This window comes from Magnolia sinica, chromosome 3 (assembly GCF_029962835.1).
Source record: "Magnolia sinica isolate HGM2019 chromosome 3, MsV1, whole genome shotgun sequence".
Taxonomy (NCBI): domain Eukaryota; kingdom Viridiplantae; phylum Streptophyta; class Magnoliopsida; order Magnoliales; family Magnoliaceae; genus Magnolia; species Magnolia sinica.
The window spans coordinates 87,262,174-87,280,395 of NC_080575.1; the positions used below are offsets into that span (position 1 = coordinate 87,262,174).

At 37.7% G+C, this 18,222-nt stretch overlaps 1 protein-coding gene across 1 annotated transcript; it reads left to right on the plus strand.

The window, feature by feature from the left end:
• Nucleotides 1-8,315: 8,315 nt before the first annotated feature.
• Nucleotides 8,316-16,923, plus strand: LOC131240147 (uncharacterized). The gene is made up of 7 exons (XM_058238216.1): nt 8,316-8,698; nt 8,939-9,033; nt 10,274-10,391; nt 10,511-10,629; nt 11,745-11,931; nt 12,176-12,319; nt 16,523-16,923. The coding sequence occupies exons 1-7, from the start codon at nt 8,336-8,338 to the stop codon at nt 16,808-16,810; spliced, it is 1,314 nt and encodes a 437-aa protein (XP_058094199.1). The 5' UTR covers nt 8,316-8,335; the 3' UTR covers nt 16,811-16,923.
• The last annotated feature ends 1,299 nt before the right edge of the window (nt 16,924-18,222 follow it).

An 18,222-nucleotide genomic window follows, 5' to 3' on the forward strand; every position in this document is an offset into this window, starting at 1 on the left:
GTTGAAACATCCATATGGCCACAAAAGTTTTGTATCAAGTTAAGTTTTCAATGTTTTCACTTCATCCCAATGAAAATGACCTTATAAACCTTTTAGATGGCAGGTAAATATCAAGGTGGAGCACAAGAAAGTTTCAATGGTAGGCATTTCTCCCATGTGGCCCACTTACATTTTTCTAAAATAAGATTACAAAATAAATGATTACAATGGATTTGTCACAAACATCACAGTGGCGCCACCTAGCATCCTCCACATGATCTTACTTGCTTTAGCAGGAAATCCACCTCCATCCAACATCTGCAAAGAAGTTAATAACCTTTGAATTTTTAAATGTAAGTCACAGTGTGCGGTGAGAATCAGCATGCATGCCTTCTTCAGTGTAGTACTAGAATCTCAGGGCTAGGGTGTGTATTTAGCTATTATTAGCCCGTGCATAAATGGATAGTGGTGTAAAGAGTGTGTTTCACTGGGAGGTTGATGATATTTGGATGGCTCATTATTAACAATTGTTTGGGGACCGTGGAAGCATATAAAGATGAATCAAGTGAAGTAATTCAATTGCACCAAGCAAGCATAATGCAAATACTTTGAATTGAATGTGAAAAAATCCTTTATAGGAAAAAACCACAGCATAAAAGCAACCGAAAATACTATAAAAATAGTGTTAGAAATATAAGAGTTTCTTGTACACAATGAAGGATAGAAGAAAATGATAACGAAACGATCAGATCTATCGAGTTCAAGGCTCAACTTGAAGAGTCAATTTCTCAAGACAGATTTGCTGCCCCTTTTCTGGAATTTCCAGCAAGTGTAAACGAAGGAAATTTGTAAATTGTCTTCAGGATACAATGAACTCTCAATCCGATTTTCAAAACGAAAATTTACACATTTAAGTGTTGAACAGATCTCTAGTTTTGACACCGATATGCCTTAAGACATTCAAAAAAAAAATCAGCAAGAGATCAGATCGAGAGTAATTGCACAGAAGATGATATAATCTCAAGGATTAAGAGTATTCTCTTCTGGATTATAGTATCCAGGATTTATATTAACTGAAAGTTTATGAATTTCTTCTTGAAGAGGTGCTAAAGTACTTCTTCGAGAAATCCATACCCATTCACAGCAAATAATTGTCTTTCATGAAAGGACATGACTCTTTGTCCTATGACAGTTATTTCTGTACCCATTCAGACAGAAGCAGTTATCCAACAGGAAAAACTGTATCCACATAAGCGACACATGGCATAAGTGTCACATGTACAATCATGCCACAATTACTCTCAATTAACAAAAAAGGTAATAAAACATTAGGGTACTATGGCCCAAAAAATTTGAACCGTGTGCCAAAATGACTAAGGCTCTTATTGCTAAGTACTAAGTGTTAAATGCACCTAATAAAGCGTCAAAAAGTGCCCAAGCAGCCCTACAACCCACGCCATGCGCGCCCATGCGCGGATGGTGCTTTGCATCGTCCTCAAGGAGATTTGAACCCTGGTTGCATAAGCAAAAATCCATTTTCTTACCGACTAGCTATACACACTATTTATGGAAAGTTTAAATAATTAATATATTTATTTACTTTATAAAAATAACTTTTATTTTTGAAATTTATTTTTATTCTAAAAAACACAACAATCCCCCACAATTTCAAAAATAAAATCAGATTATAGAACGAATGACATATCAATATAAATAGGTGCATAGGTAAAAGTATCTTTTGGATTTGAACATTTACTTTAGTGTATAAGTATCAAAGTTATGCCAGGTACTTAGTGACGAACTAAGGACCTCATATGACTCACCAGACACATAACACACATCTATTCATATATAACTGGAGATCTAAAAGTTCGCACATTTCTGGCCTTGTGCGTATCCTTATTTCATGAGTATTCTAGAGACGATCACAATCTCTTCAAAAGCGGCCTCACCTCTCTACTCATATAGGTTGATCTATCAAAGATGATTCTGCTTCATCTCAGCAAAATCTGTTTATAGATCTATTAAGAGTTAGTACTCAGCCTCTTATGAAATGTAGAAACCAAACACTAGACTTTTTAGGAATGAGATTCAAATTTTCTTTTTCTAGTGTATATTTCAGTCACATACTTGACTTGTTTGTCCCTTTGAACCTAGTCTATATTTCAAAACATAGGTAAGGTTGCCATCAAGAATGAAAGTTACATATTTATGTATCTTAGTCTTATTCCTTTAATGGTTCTTCTTATTTGATCTCTTGATAAACTTTTTGTCAAGGGATCTACTAAGTTTAGGATGGATTTAACATATTCCACTGTGATTACTCCATATCTGAGCAATCCTTTTATAAAGTTATGCCTTAGACCTACATTTCTAGACTTGCCATTATAAGTCTTACTCATAGCACGACAAAGAGTAGCCTGACTATCACAAAAGATAGATATGGCAGGAATAGGTTTTGGTCAATACGGGATTTTCAACAGTAAGTACCTTAGTTATTCACCTTATTTACAAGTAGCACTAAGTGCAATAAACTCATTTTCCATGGTAGAGTGAGATATGCACGTTTGTTTCTTAGATGCCCATAATATTGCTCCTCCTCCAAGAGTGAATATCCAGTCACTTGTATATTTAGATTCTATACTATCTGCATTCCAGCTTGCATCGTTATACCCTTCAAGTATAGCTGGATATGATTTATAATGTAGTCCATAGTCTATGGTTCTTCTTAGATACTTTAAAACTCTCGAAATCGCATTCCAGTGTACTTGTCCTGGATTATTGGTATACCTGCTTAGCATTCCTACTGTGAATGTTATATCGGGTCTAGTGCAATTCATTACATACATTAAACTTCCAATAGCACTCGCATATTCTTGTTGTGCTTTACATCTACCAGTATTTTTAACCAATTTAATACTTGGATCAAATGGGGTTGAAACCGGTTTACTATCATAATGATTAAACTTCTTTAACACTTTTTCTAAGTAATGAGATTGTGTTAAGGTTATTCCATCATTAAGATTATAAATCTTAATACCTAATATTATGTCGGCTTTACCCATATCTTTCATGTCGAAGTTGGTACTTAAAAACTTTTTAGTTTCTTTCACAGTTCTCATTTGGTCCAAATATTAGTATATCATCTACGTATAGGTATATAATGATTTGACCTTAATATATATGTACTTATTTTCTTGATTTACTCTAAAACCATTAGATTGTACTACTTGACATTACGTGAAAAATGAAAAAAAAAATGATGGATTTCGAGACGGTTCTGGACCGTCTCTAAAATTGCTTGGTTTAACGACAGCTGTAAACCGTCTCTAAAATTTTAAAGGGCTCCTAACCGTCCTTAATATTGTCTTAAATTTGAACGTCCACAAATCATTTAAGACGGTCCAAAACCGTCTTAAATGCGGTCATCTAAGACGGTCAAAGACCGTCCGGATTAGAGATGGTCGACGACCGTCTTATATGCAGTCATCTGAGACAATCATTGGCGGTCTACATTAAAGACGGTCATTGGTCGTCTTTTACTTGTAATTTGAGATTGTCAAGGACCGTCTCTATTTTAGCCATCATATAACCCTGTAAAAGACCATCTCTATTAGAGACTGTCAAAGGCCGTCTCTATTAGAGACGGTCCTAAACCGTCTCTAATGCTCAGGTCAAAAATTAAGAAGCTTAAAAAAATTATGAATTTTGAAAAAAAAAAAAAATAGTTGAGAAGCTTAGAAAAATAATTAACAATGTTTAAGAAAATTTTAAATTTTTAAAAAAAAAAAAACTGTTGATAATTTTGAAAAAAAAAAAAGATTTCGATAAAAATGATATTTTGAAAAAGAAAATTTAAAAAATTAAACAAAATTGTGAAAAAATTGACAAATTGTAAAAAAAATATATTTTTTTAAAAAAGAAAACTAGATTTTGTATTTTGACAAGAAAAATTAAAAAGTTATATAACAAAAGTGAGATTAAAAAATGATATTTTGAAAAAGAAAATTTTAAAAATTAAAAAAAATTGTGAAAAAATTGACAAATTGTAAAAAAATATATATTTTTAAAAAGAAAACTAGATTTTGTATTTTGATAAGAAAAATTGAAAAGTTAGATAACAAAAGTGAGATTTCGATATAAAAAAAATGATATTTTGAAAAATGTTTTATCTATCCATTTATTTGTATGTTGCAGCTCACTTGAGACGGACTGATTTTAAGCTAGAAGCTCCAATCACCGTCGCCCACCTGATGGAAAGATAAGATCTGACACATATCTACTATATTGGCACGTGTGCTTGTAAGTAAATGGCAGGGCTCTGGGCGCGTGTGGGTTAGCAAACAATTTTTGTTCGCACCAAGCCACCTCTGGACGCGATACCCATCGAAGAGAGGGGATTAGGTGAAACCCCGGAGCCACAGTGATGTATGTGCCTTAAATCCACACCGTCCAACCGTTTGAAAGCTCATTTTAGAGCATGATTCCGAAATGAAATAGATCCAAAACTTACGTGGACCATACCACAGGAAACAGTAGTGATTGAATCCCCACCGTTAAAAACTTCATGTGGACATCAAAATGTTTGTTTGCCATCCAATCTGTTGATAAGATCACAAAGATCAGGATGAAGGGACCACACAAATATCAGCTTGATCCAAAACTTTTGTAGCCCATGAGAAGTTTTTAATTGTAATTACCATTATCTTCTGTATTACGGTCCACCTGAGATTTATATATGCTTTCATATGCATCACAGTGGGCCCCACAGTAAGGGCCTCGCAATCGAACATTGACCAGATTTCTTTCACAGGAACTTTCCGAGCTGGGATGCTAGTGGGCCTACTTTGATGATTTTGAAAAATTCACTCCATTCATCCGTTTTTCGAACTCATTTTAACACATGCAACAAAAAATTTGATAGATAGAAAACTTAAGTAGGCCACACAAGAGAAAACATCAGGGATTCGATGACCATTGTTGAAACATCCATATGACCACAAAAGTTTTGTATCAACTTAAGTTTTCATTGTTTACACTTCATCCCAGTGAGAATGGCCTTATAAACCTTTCAGATGGCATATAAACATTAAGGTAGAGCGTAAGAAAGTTTCAATGGTAGGCATTTCTCTCACGTGGCTCACTTATGTTTTTCTAAAATAAGATCACAAAATAAATGATTAGAATGGATTTGTCACAGACTTCGGTGGTGCCACCTAGCATCCTCCACATGATCTTACTTGCTTTAGCACGAAATCCACCTCCATCCAACATCTGCAAAGAAGTTAATGAGCTTTGAATTCTTAAATTTAAGTCTGTGTGCGGTGAGAATCGGCACGCATGCCTTCTCCAGTGTAGTAGTAGAATCTCAGGGCCAGGGTGTGTATTTATATTCATGGCTGTTATTAGACCGTTCGTAAACGGACAGTGGTGTATAGAGTGCGTTTTGCTGGGAGGTTGATGATATTTGGATGGCTCATTATTAACAATTGTTTGGGGACCGTGGAAGCATATAGAGATTAATCAAGTGAATTAATTCAATCACACCAAGCAAGCATAATGCAAATACTTTAAATTTAATGTGAAAAAACTCTTTATAGGAAAAAACCATGGCATAAAAGCAACAAAAAATACTATAAAAATAGAAATTACAGGAGGTAGAGAGAATACCCGAATCAAACAAACCTCGAATCTCCTTTAGAAGCCCTTAAAAGTTCAAGGTTCGAGTGCTTACCTCAATGATAGACTCTGAGGAGTTTCAACACAAGGTCTTGGGTTCAAGACCCATAGGTGGTGAAAATCCCACTATGATGTGTGTAAATAAATAAATAAATAAATAATAACCCTTAAAACTCTAGGAACGAATTAGCCTTAGGTACCTCTCAATTCCAATTATACCCGAATATATAATTTCTAGTAGAATCTCAATCAAAATCAGAAATAAATCCAAAATTCTGAGCCTGGTTTGGTTGGATTGGAAATTATGGCATGTATTTGGGTCAGATTATGTCAGTTAAGTCGAGCACCGAGGACTTTGGGTTGGGACAGGACGTGGGTTAGGCTTTGACCTTCAAGCTGACCCAACCTAAGATAACATCCATATATATATAATATATGAATACAAAATATTGAGCTTATAAAGATGAATTCTGTACTATATTTCTAAAGTCTTGAAATATCCAAATTGTATATAAAACTATTGAAGAGTCAACATCTCCAAAATCACAATAATAAAGAAAATCTTAGCCATCAAATTTTGTGGCTTTAAAATAGATGGTTAAGAGTAAACGGAGAGCAGTCCCACATAGAAGGGCAAAATCGGATGGGTAATGCCATCTTATCACCGTAATTTGAGTTATTTTCCCTCCACCATTGGTTCAGCAAGTTGAGCAGCTTGAACTGCCTTACAAATACGCCACACAGGAAAAATGGTGGTGAACATTTCTCATGGAACCGCTAGACTCATGTTAGTTTGCATTATTTTGAAAATGTGTAGTGATTGGCGTTGTGGGGCCCACTTTGATGTATGTGTTTTATATTCACACCCTCCATCCATTTTGCCAGCTCGTTTTAGAGCATGAGCCAAAAAATGAAGCAGATTCAAAGCTTGAGCTTAAAATCTTCCTAAGGCCCACTGGAGTATTCTATCTGTTGATAAAGTTATACATACTTAGATGAAGGGAAAACACAAATATCAGCTTCACCCAATAAGTTTTACTGTGGGCATTCAATCACCATTGTTTTTAGTGGTGTGATCCACTTGAACTTTTGATTTGCTTACTTTTTGGGCTCATGCCCAATGATAAGCTCGAAAAATGGATGTGATGTACGCATAAATCGTATACATCACGGTGGCCCCACCGAGCCAGGTGGTGTTGGTCACCACTCAATCCACTTCCTTCCAAAGGCAACGGATTAGGTGATACCGCCTCACCCAAGACAGTGTGGTCCTTACCATAGGGGCTATTTATATATTCTATATCTACACCATTTATCCATTTTGCCAGATCATTTTTGAGCACTATCCCAAAAAAATGAAGCATATTCATTTATCAGGTGGATCATACCATAAGAAACAGTGGTGATTGACCCTTAATGTCAAATTATTTTAGGGTGTTATCTCAAAAAATGAAGCATATCCAAATATCAAGTGCACCATGCCATAAAAAACAGTGATGATTGACCTCTAATGGGCCATGAAAGTTTCGAACCAAGCTGATATTCGGTTTTCCCTTCATACAAGCTTACGTGACCTTATCAGCAGATTGGATGGCAAATAAACATTAAGGTATACCTTAAGAAGTTTTCAATGGGAGAGTTGTCAACCATCTATTTCCTAGACCATAGTCCACCTGTTATTTGGATCTTCTTCCATTTTAGAATAGCGCGCTCTAATGATATGCAAACAACAGATGGACAGTGTGGACATAGCATACATACATCAAAATAGGCCTCACAGCATTGGGTGAGGCCAGGGTCTCAACTAATACACCCATTGGAAATGAGAGGGGATGGGCTAGTGACCTCTGCCATCAGCCAATGGCCAGTGGTCGGTGCTATGTGGACCCACCATTGATGTACGTGTTCATTTTTTTAATATTATTTTATGGATTAAGCCTAAAATTGAGGTAGATCCAAATCACAGGTAGACTACATCACGCAAAATACCGCTGATTGAATGCTCACCATTAACTTACTAAGGCTACAAAAGTTTTGGATTAAGTTTATATATATATATATATATATATATATATATATATATATATATATATATCCTCGTTGGATGACCTAATCAACCGGTTGGATGTCAAATAAACATCGGTATATTACCGTGCACTCTTGGAGGTATTTAATGGTGGGCATTTAATCACTACTATTTTCTTGCAGTGTTATCCACCACCTGGGATATATATCTGCCTCAGATTTTAATCAAGCCCTGAAATGATCCAGAACAATCAATGGACGTTGTAAATAGAGCACATATATATGGTTGGCTCCACGGAGCACCGATCACTAACCACCTTACCGAAGACAGCGTCACTAACCAATCGGTGTCCGAAATGATGTACATATACCAGTCCTCGGACTGTACAACTTCTGCTTCCTCAAGTAATCCTGACCATCCAATTAATGACTAACAAACGGATGGTTAAATGTAAAATAGTCAGTGATCCACATTCCAAAGGAAAAATCAAGAAGGCGAGAATATTACATTCTCATTGCAATTTTTTTTCAAAACTTCATCAGTAGTTGGCTAAGAAATTTGGACGGTCTGGATTGCCCTAGAACTACTCCACGTGTACTGTTTAAAAGCGCAAACCCAACATAAGGACCTACACCCTCATGGAATGGTTGGATGCCACTGCTAACGGACCAGAGGTTTATCATCTACAGAGCAGGCATGCATCTCTGCACAGCCATGGCTGCTACCGTTTCGTTGGTCGCTCCCACAGCGAAAACCCAAAGCACCTATCTGCATTCTCCGAAACCGATACAAACTTCCTTATCTTCTCTCCAGAAAGCCCGATTCCTCTCCGCATCCAGACGGGCGTCTTCGGCGTCAGCGTCACCGTCGTCGTCACCGTCACCGTCGTCTCCCATCGTAAAACCCAAGCAGGAAGAGGGGAAACGAGACCAAGAAGATGAAGTGTCGATGAGTATTGATGCCTTGACTCGTTTTATCAATGTCAATTTGGGTAATTGGAATGGATCCTTCTTTGTGAGTATTGCAAATTCTCTGTTCTACCTTTTCCATTTTGATTGGGGTGCGTCTGGTTACACCGAATTTCATGATTTTTGGTGCAGCCAAACGCAGCCGTAGTGAGTCTCTCTCTCTCTCTCTCTCTCTCTCTCTCTCTCTCTCTCTCTCATGTTTATGTTGGTTTTCTTGTAATTTGGGTGTTTGCTGGTTTTCTTGTAATTTGGGTGTTTGCTTTTTTGGTTTATTTGGAATCATTAGCAATATGATTCGAACGGGAACTTGATGCAAAAGGTAAGTACAAAGCTTGCGGGGAGCTCGTATGGTGAAAACGAACTGATTAGTCTTATTCAGACGTAAGCTCTCGCTTCTTTCAATTGATTAGATTCATTCTTCCATGTTTTCAGTTTTTTGGTTGTTTTAATTTAGCTTCTTGGTGGGGTTTATGATGCAATTGTGTGCTTCTGCATGAGCTTCGCAAGTTTTGTTTGGGAATTTTATGAGCAGTTGAGAGAGATTGGAATTTGGAACAATTGATCACTTGTGATTCTGGAACTGCATCAATAGTCATAGAGGTGGCCAATGTGTGCGATATTGGTCAATATTATTGGATATTGGTCGATATTATTGGATATTGTACATCAGTGATACAAAACCTGCGGGAAGTTGCGGGACTTTTGGATATTGATGAGATTATCACATTGTATCACAATGTATCGCAATGTATCATATTGTATCGGTGATGTATCGACGATAGTGTTGTTGATACATCCATACTGACAGCAACACTTGAGTTCTCAGAAAAAAAAAAATGAAAAATTCTTTAAAAAAAAAAACTTTCAAAATCCCATTTTTGTCCAAATCTTCCACTTTTAATCCATTTCGTAGATTTATAAATGATATGAATTGATTTTGAATATAGTTGCGTCACTTTTGTTATACAACGCATATATGACTTTATACAAAGGAAACTTATTATTTACACTTGTTTTTTCTGATCTTTTGAATTTCTAAGTGTGTAAAGATGTCTTTTTAACATCCCCTGAAGTTTCATTGAAAAATTCGGCCAATATCCCAATGTTTCCCAAAAACAGCAAAACATTGCACAATACATATGATATACCCCATGCGATAACCAATACGTTTCCGTATCCCAATGGTGTGATACATCCGTCGATACCAATATTGAAAACATTGGCCATGATAACTTTCATTAATTACACATTCCATGTGCAACAAGATCGTGATAACTGTGTATTCAGTTTTCACTTATCAAGCAAGGAATTTAGCCAGTTGGTTAGATCTGTTATCAATTTACACTGAATGCTTACCTGATTCAGATGGTGATGCAAATGGCTGTTCTGAGCCTGGGCTTGTGCAGGCTGGTCTATCACCTAAGATCCCTTTTAGCATGCTAGAAATACAGGCTCAGACCCAGCCCATGGCCTATTGTACCACCCCATGTTTAGCCCCAGCCTGATAGCCCTCTGTCCTGAGCTGCTTTTTTGCTCTCCTAGTTAATGATAGTGGGTTTTGTTTTTGTTTTTGTTTTTGTTTTTAATCCCAAATGGTTTCTTGCGTTTTTGAATTTCACAGGTTATACATAAAACAGCCGGCTTCAGGAACTTCAATTTCAGGCTCTGATCCAGAGCCAGAATGGATGGAGTACAAAATCAAAGAAACCAACATGTTTACTGCAGACAAGCACCAACAGGTGAGTTTACTGCTGATGCCTTTGACTACATAAAATTTAGTTCTGATGATTGCCATGTGCTCATTTAATGACACCCTGCATAGATTTTCTCTGAGTATTTCCTGTGGTTAATTCTTCAGCTTGGTTTTTTCCCCAAAGAAAAGGCATTTTCTCTGCGGTACCAAACAGCTGGAATGCTAGAAGCTGTACTGAGAGCAGGGATTCTTGGGGAAGACGACATTGGTGAAAAATCTCCCAAGTGAGTACTCCCTGTAGTGATTCTTTTCTGAATATTCCAAATAGGAACTCTCATGAGGGGAGAGGAAAATGGTATTATGGATGTACTAGCTAAGGAAGGAATGGACTCTTTGGCTCTTTTTATTGGAAATTCTCTCTTCATCTTAATTTGAGATATTGTCCAGCTGCTTGCTCAAAGAGAAAAAAAGAAATTCAAAATAAGAACTTGCACTAGAAGTTAATTGGAGTTGAGATTAGTCAATTGAGTGATGGATAACAAGATTCTGTTTCTTCAATTAACGTGTGAGAATTGAACTCTACGATAATTCTCGATTCAGTAGCAGGCTATGTTGTTACTTATTTTTGCAACCTTGTTGGAATTTTTCAGATGTCCCTTTTCATTTTCATTTTGAGTGAAAGTGTAGTGAAATTTACTGTGTTTTGTGAGGGAAAATTCCCAGAAATATTACCCACGTGAAAATGCTAGGAATTGCCAAATTTCCAGAATAGATATTTAGTGAATTTATTAAAAAAAACGTGTTTGGTCACACACATGCAGCTCTGTCCTTAGATTGTTTAGTGTTTATTGTTAGTTTCAAAAAACTTGGTCTTCAACTAGTTTCAAAAGTCAAATTTGCATTTAGTGCTTGTTTGAAAAAAAGTTGATTGCATTTATTTGGCTTCTAGTTTCTAGTTTGCATGGTTCTAGGATTAAGTTTTTACATCTCTCCGGCATGCATGTAGAGTTTAGCGAGTCCCATTTAGTGTTGGTTCGAAGTCATTGGAGTAGTTTGGTTACCATGTAATTTAAACTCAAATTTGTAACTGGAAAGTGGGGCAAATATGAAGGACTCCTCCAGCTATTTAAAGCTATCATATGCTTTCTCATGTAGTAGTTTTTTGCATGTATCGGAGATTTGCTTACATTAGTGTTATTTCATATATAATACCATTGCTGATAAGAAAAGATTAAAAGAAAATGGCTTAGATCTTCTTGAACTTTGGTGATGTACTTGGTCTGATAAATTTTGATATTATCTACCGCGAGGAACTTCTCTTTTATCTTGTTTACGTCATTAGGTTTTGCATTTGCACGATTTTGTGCATTTTACTTCTCATTTTTCTTATTTTCTGCAGAAACTTAAAGCTCCCCTCTCGTCGACCCTCTGTTGTTTGTGAAAATTGCCTTTATTCTCAAGAGAAAGACATGCGAGCAAGAGCCTTCCATATCATGGATCCCAAGGGCATCCTTGAAATGCTTCTTATTTTTCTTGAACAAAGAGGAGATGGGGTGCCTCTTACAAATTCACTTGACTTTTCTAAGGTTTTTTAATATCCATCTCTACCCAATTAGTAGACAATGAAACTTCCGGAAAGCTACTGGGCCATCACCATTTGATGATCTTTTCTTTTTTCTTTTTTCCTTTTTTCTTTGGTAGTCTTCAGAGTTGAATGGATCATACATAGTGTAATGATATTCAATTATTATTTGAGAATTGAAAATGTATCCTGTAAATCCTATTGTAATTGTCATTCTGGTTCCTTATGCACTTTCTCTTGATTTCCAGGATAGCACAAATAGGATAACTCCATTGCTTGGCCAATGGAAAGGTCATTCGGTGACTAAGCGCAGTGGGGTTTATGGAGCAACAATTGCACAAGCTGATACCGTCGCTCTACTTGAAATGGATGACAAGGGTCAGTTAATTCAGGTTTGTTATGTTCGTATACTTACCTCCAGCTTTAAAATGCATTAAACCTACTCATCTTGCTAAGCTTAGATCGGAATAGCATTTTACCTATTCATCTAAGGGCTTGTTTGGCATCTCTACTCTCAATAAGAGCTTTTTCAATTAGAGCTACTCTAATAAGCTTTTTTTGTTCTAACTCTTGTTTTAAATAAGCATGTTTGGTAAAATCATTTTTTCAAAACTGAAAAAGCTATTATTTTGAAATAAGCACATTTGGCAAAACATTTAAATAAGAGCTTTTTGTAAGGGTAGTTGATGTCATTTTTAAATATTATGAAAGCTCCATTATAAGAGCAATCCAGATGGTTCTTTTAGTGGATCTCACCATAGATGGACTGTACCCCAAATGGCAAAAGAGTAGATGGCTACATATAATCTTCATATTTCAAGACATTTGGGCCATCCGTCATGTTAGATATTAGATGTGAATCATCCATCATATGGAGCCCACCTTTGATGTGGATCGTCCATCGTGTGAGCTAAACCTTCAAAGTGGGTTGTCCATCATGCAAGGCCCATCTTGGATGTGGACCATTCATCATTAGGGGTCCACCTTGACGTAGGCAATTCATCATGTGGGCTCCACCATCAATGCTAATTGTCCTTTATGTGGGGCCCCTCAATGTCCACTACCCATCACCCATCACGCGGATTCTACGTTTGATATGTCCATAGAGTGGGCCCTACCTTCGAAGTGGATTGTACATCATGTGGGGCCCACTTTTGATATCCACCATTCATCGTGTGGGACACACCTTCTGTGGATCATCCATCATGTGGCCCACTTTGGATATGGGTCATCCATCATTCGAGACCTTGGATGTGGATCGTCCATTAGGTGGGGCCCAGTTGATGTGGACTGTCCATTACAAGGGGCCACACTTTGATGTGGGCCATCCATCATGTGAAGCCCACTCCAGCCATTATGTGGGCCCACCTTGATGTGGACCATTCATAGTGTGGAGCGCCACCTTCAATATGGGTCATTCATCATGTGGGCCCACCTTTGATACCAACCGAACATCATGTGGGCCCACCTTCAATGGCCATTATCCATAATGTGGGTCCCACCTTTGATGTGAACAGCCCATTAAATGGGGCCCACTTTAAATGAATGTTGCGTCATGCTAGGCCATGCGGGCCATCCATCATGTAGGGCCCACCTTTGATGTGAACCGTTCATTATGTGGGCCCAACTTGATGTGGACCATACATCATGTGGGGCCCCATGTTCAATATGGGTTGTTCATCATGGGGGGCCCACCTTTGATGTCCACCATCCATCATGTTGGTCCCACCTTTGTTGTGGACCATCTATCATGTGGGGCCCACTTGATGTGAATAGTCCATCATGCAGGGCCACATTTTGATCCAAGCCATCCATCATATGTGACCCACCTTTGATGTCCACCATCCATCATGCAGGTCCACCTTTGCTGTGGACTGTCCATCATGTGGAGCCCAACCTTCAATATGGGTCATTCATCATGTGGGCTCACCAATGTCCACCATCCATCATGTGGGCCCTACCTTTGATGTGGATCGTCCATCATGTGGGGCCACACTTTGATGCAGGCCATCCATCATATGGGGCTTACCTTTGATGTGACCGTGCATTATGTGGACCCACCTTTAATGTGGACCATTCCCCACCTTCAATATGAGTCGTTCATTATGTGGGCCTACCTCAGAGAGATTGTAAAGAGAAGGGAAGAGGGCAAGATGGAAATTACTGGAAAAGTTTAATGATAAACTTATCTAAAATTAGCCCCTCGTTTCAACACTGAGGTCTTGGTATCGATTCCCTAGTGGGGGTGGCTAACAGTGGAGTGTGAACTGACAGTGGGTGTACTAACAAGCTAACAAAAAAAAAATCTGAAAATTAGCCAAAAATGTTTACCTGCTTAAGCCAAATAAGCTCTTTCTCAAAAGGTAACCCCTCCCCAACTTATAAAATCGAAGCTTATCTGCTACATTCTAAACAAATAAGCCCCCTAATTAGACTTTTACCAAATGGTTTAAAAGTTTGCTTTTTTAGAAATAAGCCAATAAACTCTTATTTGTAGAGATGACAAACGGCCCCAAAGTTTAGATTGGAATAGCTATGTGATAAGCCATGAAAATTTTGAAGATGATGAAAATCTCGTGCAACTATAACAAGTCAAAGTGGCAAAATAGTTCTGATTCTTCAACAATGACTTGGACATTTTGAAATGTTCATTTTACCTGCAAAATCCATGAAAATTCAAAACCATGTGCCCATCTACAGTTAGTTTTGGCATTTGATTAAGAATGTTGTTTTCGTGGCATAAGTTAGAAGCCCTTTCTGCACAATCTTCTTTTATTTCAGTTTACCAAATTTCTATACTGTGAAACTACCCTTGACATTTCATGAGATCACGATGCCAGTTTCAAGGTAGGCAATCGGCAGGCTGTGTTGTGCTCTTTTTTTCCCCCATATAAACAACTGCTTGTAGCTAACAAGGCATATTGGTAGGAAGAGATCCCAAGGTGTATGTTATTTGTAGATGACAGTTCTGATTGACAAGATGAGGGAACGTGTAAACACAAAGCTAGATTTATGGAGGGGTGCTTTAGAATTTAGAGGATTTACAATTAGTCAGACTAAAACAGTGTATATGGAGTGCAACTTTAGTAATAACAGGAGTGAAAAGGAGTACTAAAGATTCCTGACCAAGAAGTTTTACAAATGACCACTGCCGATATCTTGGGTCAATAATTCATGAGAGTGGAGAGGTTAAGAAGGATGCTGCCCATATAATTCAGGTTGGGTGGAAGAAATGGAGATGTGCCTATGGAGTTCTATATGGTTGTGTACCACTCAAACTGAAAGGGGAATTTTATAGGATAGCTACAAGACCAACCATGCTTTATGGGATATGACGTTGGTTGGTTAAGGAACAACAGTTTCATAGGATGAGTGTAGTTGAGATGGATGAGGGCCAAGATGAGGAAGGATATAATTAGAAATGAATGCATTTGAGGGAAGTTAGGAATAGCAATAGTAGTAAGATGAGGGAAAGTAGACTTAGATGGTTTGGTCACGTGCAATAGAGACCAAGAACCACACCTGTTAGGAGTGAGCTGGCACAAGTTGAAGGCTTTAAAAGGGCAAGGGGAAGTCCCAAAAGGACTTGGATGGAGGTAGTAAGAAAAGTCTTAATGACCTATGGTCTAATTGCAGGTATGCCCCTTGATAGAGTGGTAGGCAGAACAAGATTCATGTAGCCGACCCCGATTAATTGGGATAACGCTTAGATGCTGCTGCTGATGATGAAACAACCACTTGTAGCTCTATGATATTACCTGCATATGAACATTTTGTAAGGATCAATTTCTGTCATTTTGTGCTACAGTGGCTGGCCTTCTAGATTAAATAAAAGGGGCAAGTTGGTGGTACATTTCTGTGTTGGTGTTATTGTGCCCATTGTACTGTTTAGAATTTCTTTGAAAATTGATTATTTGGATTCTGACTAAATCTCAGCCAAGACTGCCAAGTCGATTCTATAACAAATGAAGTATCGGTTGGAGTCTAGCAAACCTAATTGGCTCAGCCATGTTTTAAGCTGATTGATGTCTTTTGGCAAGTCTGATCATACTCCATCAATGTGGTATTATACAATGCCAAGTGTTAGTACAGCATTGTCTGGTTTTTAGTTTGTATGAATGATCCAAATTGCTGATATGATGGACATCCACCTAGGATACTCCAAGCACCAAAATCTCCTGGATTGGAAGATCCTAGCTGTTGCATATTCGGCATTTTCTGAACTGGCTATTTCTTGGGCCAACTATTGAACGGTTAGGATTTTTCCATCTGGGATGTTTTTTGTTTTTTTTTTTTCATTGGCCATCCACAATGGGGTCATCATGTAAATGGTTTGGATCAGGGTCTCACTTTTAGAAATTGACAACCCAAGCGGTACGGTACAAAGATTTGGCTGCAAGCATTGTATGATTTCTCTTCATTAATTCCACTGGTGTTTTTGCTGTTTCTCTTTCACAATATTGTGGTAGCCTTGTAGGAGATTAATCTCAATTTTATTGATCATACAAATGCTGAGTCATCATATCACTTCCAATACTAGAGTAGAACAGTGGACTTGCTCAGGATGCTACTTTCTAATTCAGTTTCTCATCCAGGACATTACATCGACATCTGCCAGAGGTGGTACTACTAATGTCCACTGGACAGGCACTGTATCAAACAACTTAGTTGTCTTTGATGGAGGTTTCCAAATGACTTTGTTGCCTGGAGGTATGTACATGGGATGCCCATGTGATGTGGGCAAGAGTGTGGCCCAATCACAATCATTCCTTCTAGAGTTTTGTTGGATGGAGTCGCCGGGCAAGAGGCAGAGACTTGTACGTACTTATGATGTTGAGGGTTTGGCGGTATCATCAACTTACATCCACGAGGTCAAAGTGTAAGGTTTTTCAATCTTCATTACACATGCTATTTTGGGCCTTGTGGCTTTTATTTTTTTTCTAATTATATCATGCAAGTTAAATTCTATTTTGCATGTTGAGAAGAGATTTCTGCACATCCATGGTTGCATGCTTCCCCTGTATCCATTATGCCCACATGCACTGAAAGATTTGCTTGGGATGTAGAGTATCAAAATGCAATGTAAATCAGACAAAAATGTTCATTTAATTTGAGATCTTTGAATCACAACAGCCAAGTAACATAGAGCAATAGAATTCAAGAGAATAGAGGATAGATAAAAAAAGCTATGAGAGTTCGAACTAGGGCTGAAAGTCGGGTGGGTTCACCCCGACCGACCTATGACCGACCCGACATTGGGTTGGGCTCGGGAAGGATGTATCGGGTTCGGTCTTGGACTTGGGCTATACAAACACCAACCGGATAAACTTGGGTTGGGCTCGGGTTGCCCAAGCCAACCCGAACCCGATCAATATATAATTTACTTATAAATTATAATTAAGTGCAGATTGTCTGTGTTGAAGGCACAAGAAATTCCAGTGCCGTCGGGTCTCATTGGTCCACGTAATTTCCGATGACTCAAAATATAACAAGATACGCCGGATTTCTCTCACCCAAATAGATTGCATGCTACACAACATGACTTTTAAAGGAGTAGTTGTCCTATATTTTAGCTTATTTGTTTAAAAAAATGAAGTTCTTTATGATAAATAACTACATATATAATTAATAAAATCATAGGTACAAAAAATAAGACGTGTATTGAAATATAATAGACTAATGTAATGACAAAAATATTAGCACGTATCCACCCGACCGAGCCCTCTTGGGTTAGGCTTGGGTTGAGAATTCCCAACCCGAGGTTGGGTTACGTTGGGTTAGGGTTGAGCTATAGGAACCTTGGGTTGGTGCTGAACCCTAGGGTTGAGCACCAACCCAACCCAACCCACCTGACTTTCAGCCCTAGTTTGAACAGAGGATAGTCTTTAAAAAATATCAAAACTTGACTTAAAATCCAGCCTAGTCCACTTGAAAACTCAAAAAAGAAAAAAAGAAGAAAAAAAGAAAAACTATTACCTTAAAAATATATGAATTTCATTATCAACTAAAACCATTCAGAAAACTGATGGGATTGTCCCATCCCTTCAGGTCATAGGATAGTATAAAATTTTGAAAAGTCGACTCAACTCAGAATCCAGCCAAGTTGAGTCAACTCAAAGACTCGGCTGAGTTGACTTGAAAACAAAAGGCAAATAAAAATAAAAATATTTTAAAATATGTACAAGTCGTTTCTAATTAAAACCAGGGAAATATTCTGAAAACTGATGGGATTGTCCTACTCACTTCAGGTCATAGAATAGTGTAAAAAATCAAAAAGTTGACTCGACTTGGAATC